The following is a 9,308-nucleotide window of genomic DNA, read 5'->3' as shown; positions in this document are numbered from 1 at the left end:
GTGCATGTGCATTGGACTGAGGCCAACAGGCCATTACACCCGTTTGCATTCCCAGTGTGTTTGGTAGATCCAATGACCTGGCAGGCAGGGACAGAAGGAAGGAGAGATGGAAGTGGAAGTGGGAGTGGGGGGTTGTTAGGAAACTCCACCCACCTCCATCCCCTCCCGTTTCTCAGGGGAGTCTGAGCAAAACGGCACAGTCCTGCCTGCAGACTGCAGCTCCTCTCCTCTCTCTGGCTATAAATAACTCAAGGTCATCACTGACTCACTGCTACTTCACACACATATACACAAAACACACAATCGGGTGTGTGTATGTGAGAGAGCAGAAGAGAACAGGGCAGACAGTAGAAAGGTTGTTTACAGGTAATCCAATATGCAAATATTTATTTTCATTTAGATAACAATGTAATAGCAGCTACTCTAACATGCACAATCATGAGACAATCAGACTTTTGAGATTAATCTGTGTAATTTTCATTGACATTTTCAAAAGACTGATGTTCAGCAGACGGCCTGCATGTGAGGATTGTTTCTGCTTTGGATGTGAACAATTGGTATAGTATACCATTTGGTATGGTATACGCTTCAGATGAGACTCTCACAAAACAGTGAGCCCAGAAAATTGCAAGCTGAGCACAGAAGTGACAGACACTCACGCAGTAGTCATGAACACTACGCCTCCCACTAACAATCCACTGTCATCATCTAAATGACTTCAAAATAGAAACCAAACGTTGCCCTTCTCGAGGACAACATGCTCTGTTGGTCTGTAAAAGCTAGCTAAAGCTATTGACTTATGGTTGAGATGATAAAAGTTGTGTGAGTGGGGCTGCATTTAAACACCAATTATTGCATAATAGCAGTCTAGCCTGTTTTTCAACCCAGTCAACCAAAGCCACAGGATGCTATATTTATTATTAAAGTGACATTCATTTTTACGTAAATTGTCAACTACGCAATAAAAAGAAAAGTACAGAAAAGCCATATTTAAGACAGACATTGATTTTTTTTTTTTATTATATATATATTTATAATATGTACAGAGAAGGAAAAAAAACCATGATCAAACTGAGCTATGAAAGAAAGCACCAGAGTCAGCAAGCAGAGGGAGAGGGGAAAGTACTACCAGCCTGGTACTCGCTAGAACCATCGTCCATGCTCTCATCTTGACTTACCCAAAGCAACACTGAGATGTGCAAATGAAAGAGTGAAAGATGAAGTTAAAATGTCAAAGCAAAAAAAAAAAGAAAAAAAGAAAAGCGCATAGCACGGTTCCATCACATTCAAAAGCAGCCCTCCCCGCTTCTAGTCATGTCCCACCCTTCCAGAATATTGCCCCCAGCCCCGGATCAATTAATCAGACACACAGCATCACAACACAAGTTCAATTTGTAGATTAAAATCAGTAGAATCGCAAGCATCCTGAAAATAGAAAGCACATTCAGAACATGTCCAAAACAGGATGTGCTGGTGTGTGATGGTGTACAAGTGAGAAGTTTTCAATCATTTCCTTTTGCAGGCTTAAATTTGAAAGCAAGCTCAAACAGCTTTTTTCAAGATATAAGGAATGTTTCTAAACACAGTAGCCCTAAAACCTAATAAATCATTCCCACCCACTAGACATGCCCCCACCAATCAGCTACTGCTCCCTCCAACCCCAAGCCAACAATTCTTACTAAATGTCTCCAGTTTAAAAAAAAAAAAAAAAGAGGAAAGAAACGAGTTATTCTTTGAGGTTAAGTTAGCATTGGCTGAAATGGTGTTTACTAGTTTTAAATGGCTGTTTATTAGTAATCTTACGACAGACATTGATGCAACTACTTAATTGAGACAGGTCAACACTACCAGTGAATTCTACAAACGTTATCTATGTTTTTCTAGATCCACATCCTATATATTGAAACAGTTACAACAAAAACCAGTCCACCAGGGAGCAGCAGGATGTCATCTGAGGTCGCACAACTGCTAGAGGGCTCTGAAGTCAAAATGACATTCGGCAAATGGGTTATGATATCCTTTCCAGTTTGAACTTCATGAAACATGGGAGGGGCATTCAGTCAACCTCAGTGACTCATAAAACCTTAACAATGCCAAAAGCATCATTCAGATAAGACTGTCTATTGGTCTGGAGTCCTAACAAGACCAAGAAAAATTCCTGGAGGATAAAGGTACTGAAGATTTCTGGAAGGTTCTGAAAGATTTACCTCACAGGCATGAGGCAGAAGAGTGAGAGTTCACTGTCAGTGTTGTATTTTTCTGTTCAAAGGACATGGGAGTTCATATCCGGTCTCTCAGCCAGGACCAGTCAGTCCCAACATCCTGTCCTGATAGGACATGTTCTCACACCAGCTTCCAAAAGAATAACATCCAAAGAGCTACAACAAACCTACATGAGTACTTTGTCAAATCCCTCCACATATGTATAAACATGGGCCAGTTTCCTGGACATGAATTAAGCCTAGCCTTGGACTAAATTGCAATGCCAATGGAGACAGCTTTGGAAATTGCTTTTAGGCTAGACTTGGGCTTAATCTGGGTCTGGTTAACTGGTCCAATATGTCCAAATACAAAGACATTTCTAAATCACACTTTTTGTGATGCATGATGGACCAAAATGTGACAGCACATAGGATAAACAGAACACCAAGTCTACAAATTCTGTGGAAGTCCAACTTGTCAAAATGCTAAGATATCATTGCACACGTCAGATCTTTAAAAACCAGAATGAAAGCCAAAGACTACAACAAGATTGACAACACAAGACAGCATGGGGCTTCTACTGCAAAGCCATCTCTGAAAGCCACAATATCCTGAAGTTGAGGTCATGAAAACTTAAAAGTTGAGAAAACCTGAAGCTCTGAAGCACCAGATCACAAGCCAAAGACTAGAAGAAAAAGCTCCAGAAAAATACTCATATTTGGAAGTCTGCAACAAGCTCATCATTGTCCTCCAGTGACAATGGACAACCATGCTTCCACTTTATACAGAAGAGAAATCAAATGTGCCAAGTTAGGAAAACTGGGTTTCCTGGTCCAGTGTGGGCATGAGGATTTTTCCCTGCTGCTGGATAGACTGGAAACACAAGGGGGAGGGGCTAAATGAGGTAAGTGAGGGAACAGTAGCTTTACTCAACCAACCCAAACCCCAGACATCACAAAGCTTTTATTATAAAGACAGATTTTGTCCCCTCCCCTCCAAACACCTTCATCTGACAGCAGTAAGCCACTGTACAAGCATTTTAGAAAATTCCTACTGAGAAAAAAAAACAAATCTAAATCAATAATAATAATAACAATAGAATATTGCCAATATTTATGCTCTCCATTTCCATATATGACTATGCTGAAGGTCTCATCCATGTCTTTACAAGAGCCTTCTAAGAATGTGAGTGTGAGTGACACGTGTGCACGTATGGGGAAAGAAGTTGACCATGACAGTCTCTCAAGTAACCCATCCTGCTCTCTTAGGACAATTGCTCTGCATACAGACAACAGTAAGTCACCCAAAATGCAATTCATTTTCTTTCATGCATCGTCTGTCCCTTTTACAGGACATGTACCTTGCTAAGGACCAAGCCAGTGGAGTGTCTGCTTGTGGTTAGGGATGTTGGGGTTTGTGAATGTAGATGGAGATCATGTGCGTGTGAAGCTAAGGGCTAAGAACAGGCAGGGAGGGTTAGGGAGACGGGATGCCAGTCTAGGAGTATAAAATCAAGGAGAGGATTGGGATGTCACGAAGGAAGCTACTAAACTTCTTGCAAGCCAAAAGAAAGTTAAAACACAAGCTTTGGCTCTGAAATGCAGTGGCTACTCCCTTAATGTTAGAACGTCTTCACCTTCTGTTCTTATGCTCCTAGATGTATGCAGATGTATGTTTGAGGGCTGACAGAGCATGTGTGTGCATGTGCGTGTGTGCACGCAGGTAAGTGCAGGAAGGGGCTGAGGCTCTTCAACAACAGCCACCACCCGACTGTCGAACTGGAGTGCTATCAATCTTCAGGTTGGGCTTGTCGCCTCCAGCTGTGGCTCCAGGGCCCATGCGCTTCTTGATCTCAGCAGCCATGGTCATGAAGGCTTGCTCCACATTGGTGGCATTCTTAGCACTCGTCTCCAGGAAGGGTATAGCAAGGGAGTCTGCAAACTCCTACAAAAAAAAAATAATAATAATTTTTAAAAATGTAAGCACAAATTAATTCAAGACTCTTATCGAGTGCTGAAACGTCTCGTTACCCTTTTGGCCTGAGAAAAGAAAACTGGAGTAATTAAATCTGAATACTCTAGACAAATTAGCTTTTGACATGTCAGCATTTTCATTTATATGTTCAGCAACTGAGGCCTTGAGGCTTTAAAGAGCCTCAATCCATGACAAGCTCTCATCCATTTCTGGATTTCTGGCACCAGCAAAATCTTTTGCTTGCTTTACACATTAATTAAAATCAGTCCCAAAGATTCCAACCTCTGGAGCATTCTGTGGATGATAGGACCTCCCTGAAACACTGGCACACCACCCAGCACCATACCTTGGCTGTTGTGTAGTCCACTACTTTCTTGGTGGTGAGATCACACTTGTTCCCAACCAGCAACTTGTTGACATTTTCGCTGGCATAGCGGTCAATCTCCTGCAGCCATTGTTTTACATTGTTATAAGACTCCTGCAAAGAGAGATTAAGGGGGGGTTGGGGTGGGGGTTAATTAGGAGGCTGAGACTGCAGCAATGAATTTATACTGCAGGGTTTGATCTATGCACCAGCGGACCCCATAAATACCCAAGCAAGTTGCGAAAAAATACATTTATGCACATGCCACCTGGAGTAAGAGACCAAGTGATCCATTTCACCATCACGACAGCACAAAACTACTATGCATTGTACTCAGCCCCCCCAGTTCCATCAGCCTTAAAGGACCTTTGCATTCAAGTAGCACAACAGTGAGCAGAGTTTAAAAGTTCACCATCAGCACAACACAAAGGCAAGTAGTGACAGCACAACACAAGGAGTTGTTATGTAAAAGCTTCACAGTTTTGAAGAAGAGGTGGGCGTAACTTGTGACATCACTGATAGAAATCCAAAAGAAAAATTTGAGAATCTGCACAACTAAAGGACCTCTCCAGCCAATGCCACATTTCAATAAATGTCAAAGTGTTAAGACTTTTGAGGTGGCCTGCCAGGGTGAGAATATATAGGATTTATATTTTTATGACAATACATCCAACTGACCCAAAAATAAAATTTATTAAAACAAGTCATTTACTCGCCAAGACAATAATTTCACATCCCTTTGAATCTGTGTAAGCCAGGAGTCCTTTACTGATGAAGAGACTGGTCACTTGCTGCTTACCTTGGGATGCAATGATTATAATAGTATTAATAGTTTTTTCATGCTAACTTTTACAACATGCCAACACAGTCAAAGATTGGTCTTTAACAAGTTAAATCAATTATTAGCTAAAAATATAAGCCTTCCTGAAATGAGTCCAACATGACAAAATTCTAGATTAAGCAGGATATAATTTTAAGTAAGAAAAACATGACATATAACAAGGGTGATGTTCGGACAGTCACTGGTAAATTACAGGAGCTTAGCATAGCATTACATCTATAGAATCACAGGTCGAACATATGTCAAGACTGCAGCCATTCATTTTTCACAACATCCAAATCTGAATTCAGGGCAGTGTACGTCACCTTAGATCTGAATCAAACTGAGGTGAATAAATTTTTTAAAGATGCCTTACCTGATCTGTGACATCATAGACCACAATGATGCCATGAGCTCCCCTGTAGTAACTGGAAGTGATGGTGCGAAACCTTTCCTGTCCAGCGGTGTCCCACTGAGAACGAAATGGAGATATTGAACAAAGATTGGAGGGGTGAGAACAAGACCACAAGAGCAAGAAAGAAGAAAACATTTGTTGACTATAAGCAGAAACAGTAGTAACAGCACAAACTGAATAATTGTCTTTAAACCCAAAGGGGCTGTCAGATTTTGTATTATGACTATAGTTGTCCAAGTAGTCCAAGTTCACTTCAGCACTCTTTATTAAAACACACACACCTCTAAAGCTGACTTCATGACAAACACAACTCTCATACCTTGTCCCTCCCTCCCTCTCCCTCATTTATGCCCATTTATTTTCTACCCTGCATTTTCGCCTGCTTGCCCCTGGCTCATACCACATGCAGCTAGCACAACTACAGGTTTTAGTGGGGGGGGTCCTGCTTTCTCTACTGCAAACATGGCTTAACTCGACAAATACATTCACCCCAGGCACACCTCAGCCTGTGTAGCATAAATTAAACACAACATAAGAGAAACCATAAGAATGGCCCAAAAAAAAAAAAAAAAAAAAGAGCTTTTCATGTTTTAGTCTGTTACCAGAGGTCAGCAGACAAAACTTAAGAATACTCAGTACAGCTCCAAGTTAAACATTAGCCAAGAAATCTAGAAATACACCTATGATTTATTTTTTTTTTTATTGAAAAGTAAGGCTGTATTAGAAATCAAATGAATAAGTACAACCAAACAAATGAGACCATCACTCACAATCTGAAGCTTAATGGTCTTGCCATCCAGTTCGATAGTACGAATCTTGAAGTCCACCCCTATGGTGCTGATGTAGCTCTCTGTGTATGTGTCATCCTAGGAAATACCCAGGTATTATGGTATGGAGCAATAAATAAAACATGTGTTTAATGCCCTCCCCTTTGAATAAGTACTACATTTTTGACAAAGATTAAGCCTGTGTTATTCTTAAGGAACAAAGTCCTAAGCAGCTTCTAGGGCACATTGTTGTTGTTTTTTATTTTTACAAATATTAACTAGTGAAATCAAATCTTAATGGAGAGAACTAGTTTGGGTATTCCCCACTTCCAACGAACTGCAAAAAATGGACACACAAAATCAGTCCAAAAGGAGACATTTGGAAACTGGTTTAATATCATACAGAAGAGATGTTTTATTTTAGGCTGCTACAATACACCAACAAATACTACTGCGATAATAGTTTAATGAAAAACACATGCACAAAGTACAACCCATTTATACATTTAAATATTTTTGCAAGATATAAATTTAAAAAAAATATATTTTATATATATATATATATATATATATATATATATATATATATATATATATATATATATATAGAGCTCTAATCTGGGAGGATCATTCTCACCATAGCAATTACACAGACATGTTGGTGGCAAGGTATTTAGGGGTTTTTACAGATCTGTGGTAACTGCTCAGTTTAAGGTCATGTGCCAGAAACAAAGTAAACAAACTGAGCACTAAAGAGGTGGCCTAGCACAAATTACACATGGCTATACTATCTAATGATACACCTACAAGTCAGGCTATTCCTAATTGATTCATTCTAACCAACTCCAATTTCTAATAAATTGGGTGGTGACCAAGTGTTATGTACTTAACATTTAGCAAATGTATTTCTGAAATGACAAATGGACATGAACATTTTCAGTACCTTATAAAACAAAGGAGCCAACAGACTTATGTACTTACTGCAAATCTCAACAGAAGACACGACTTCCCCACTCCAGAGTCGCCAATTAGGAGCAGTTTGAACAGGTAGTCACTGAAAAGCAACATAACTCATAATTTAATCATAAATCATATAATCTAAATGTCACAACTTACATTTAAGATGAAGAGAAAAATAGAGGTGACAGCAGGAGGAAAATATGGTGCTAAAGTGTCTTTAAAATATATATTTATTCAATGGGTTAAAATAAAACAAGTGCATCTAGGCTTTCTATTACCAAAGCTCAGGAGACTTGGAGAACCTAAAACTCTCAAATGTACCAAGCAGACGCTCAACCTGCTACCAGAACAGCATCAACTGTTGTTTTGGACCCAATATACCAGCAACTATGGCAGTGAATCTCTACTGATAACATGCATCTCTCGATCATATTAAATCACTTCACGCCAGCTTTCAGTCAACATGACTGAATGGATCAAAGCCATTGTTAAAATGCATTTCCCTAATCGTAAAGTACATTAGAATGGTAGTGACAAAAACAATGCAGTCCCTTTGATAAACAACAACACGTGTATTTGATAGCTCTCAAATATGAAAATGTCGCAATGAGCTATTCTGGAGCTCTCTGAATTCAGGGACCAAAGTTTCTGCCAAGTAGCAGCCTAACATTAGACATGTAACATAATGTTGAGTCACATCTGTTGTGAAGCAATCGTCACTATGTACATATTGCCATACAATTTGACTTGTGTGAAAAGTCTACACTTAGTTAAATTGTTTCACTACCACTACAGGCTATTGGTTCTTACCTTAATCAACATAATAGTGGGCAATGTAGAAAATGTGCGAAGAATCAAACGTTTTAAGTTGAACCATAGTGAAGTACAAACAAGAAGCGAAGGTTAAGTGAACCTTGGGCTGTAGACTCGTTACTTGCGGCCCTAATTTAAAAAGATGCCAAGACTGCCAGTTTTACGCTGTGTTTAAAGGATTCGTGTTAGCCTGTATGTAGGCTATTTTAGCTAATGAGTCGAAATAACACTAAGTACACTAAGCTAGCTCCCCATCGGTACGAGCCATGAATCCGGTGCTGTAGGAAACCAACGTCGTCACTTTCATAGACGACTCGGGTTACGTTAGCAACCCCTGGCCGTTGCGGGTTTGAAATAACACACAGCTTTAGCCAAGTAAAAAACAAAAAGCTAGTCAGCCACAAACCCAGAATACCCGATTAACGCCAATGACCCCAGTCATTCCTGGCTGTCCCTCAAATGAGTACAGCTAGCACAAATATTCATTTAACAGTTAGCTCGCTGTACACACCCCGCGCCCGTAACGCTAGGTTGGCTAAACTTAGCTAAGCTAACAGCTAACAGCTAAGTCCGTTTACGAGGAGAATAACGACTCTTGTCCACTGACGACGCCGAGGTCTGCTGCTCTAGGGGTTTTAAAAACGAGAAAAAACGACGAATTTCTATCGCTTGGGTGGTTTAAATAAAAGTACTCACTATTCTGGATTCATGGCGAGTCCGAAGGCCGGGTGTCTCTTTTTTTTCTTCTTTTCAGATGGAGATTTGACACCGTTTCTTCCTCTTTTCACTCCGTGGAAAAGAGATGACTCGAACGGTTGGAATTCCGGGGCACCGTGGCAAGCGTTGCTCCTTCCCCTGCTGTTCTGCCGTTTCCACTTGTCTTTTTTTTTGCTGTATTCGCTTACTTAACGGACATTACTGTATTGAAGAATAATACGATTATTTGATCCTTTCTTTCTTCCTTCCTTCCTTTCTGCCTTCGCGCAAAGTACA

At 40.1% G+C, this 9,308-nt stretch overlaps 1 protein-coding gene across 1 annotated transcript; it reads right to left on the bottom strand.

Annotated features, from left to right (window-relative positions):
* Nucleotides 1–901: 901 nt before the first annotated feature.
* rab1ba (zRAB1B, member RAS oncogene family a) lies at nt 902–9,295 on the bottom strand. The gene is made up of 6 exons (XM_035519692.2): nt 9,012–9,295; nt 7,524–7,596; nt 6,546–6,641; nt 5,737–5,832; nt 4,523–4,654; nt 902–4,146 (listed from the first exon to the last, which is right to left on the bottom strand). Exons 1-6 carry the CDS (start codon nt 9,023–9,025, stop codon nt 3,952–3,954), a joined length of 606 nt encoding a protein of 201 aa, XP_035375585.1. The 5' UTR covers nt 9,026–9,295; the 3' UTR covers nt 902–3,951.
* Nucleotides 9,296–9,308: the final 13 nt, after the last annotated feature.

The sequence above is a fragment of the Electrophorus electricus genome, chromosome 13, assembly GCF_041902795.1.
Source record: "Electrophorus electricus isolate QZ-2024a chromosome 13, ASM4190279v1, whole genome shotgun sequence".
Lineage (NCBI taxonomy): Eukaryota > Metazoa > Chordata > Actinopteri > Gymnotiformes > Gymnotidae > Electrophorus > Electrophorus electricus.
The sequence above is the reverse complement of the archived record's forward strand: the minus strand, read 5'-3'. Positions and strand labels throughout refer to the sequence as shown.

What these genes read in the sequence shown, in the direction of transcription:
- rab1ba (XM_035519692.2), bottom strand. An exon ending in GTCTTCTGTTGAGATTTGCA is followed by an intron (nt 6,642 to 7,523) that starts GTAAGTACATAA and finishes GGTATTTCCTAG; the next exon opens with GATGACACATACACAGAGAG. An exon ending in TCTATGATGTCACAGATCAG is followed by an intron (nt 4,655 to 5,736) that starts GTAAGGCATCTT and finishes CTCTCTTTGCAG; the next exon opens with GAGTCTTATAACAATGTAAA.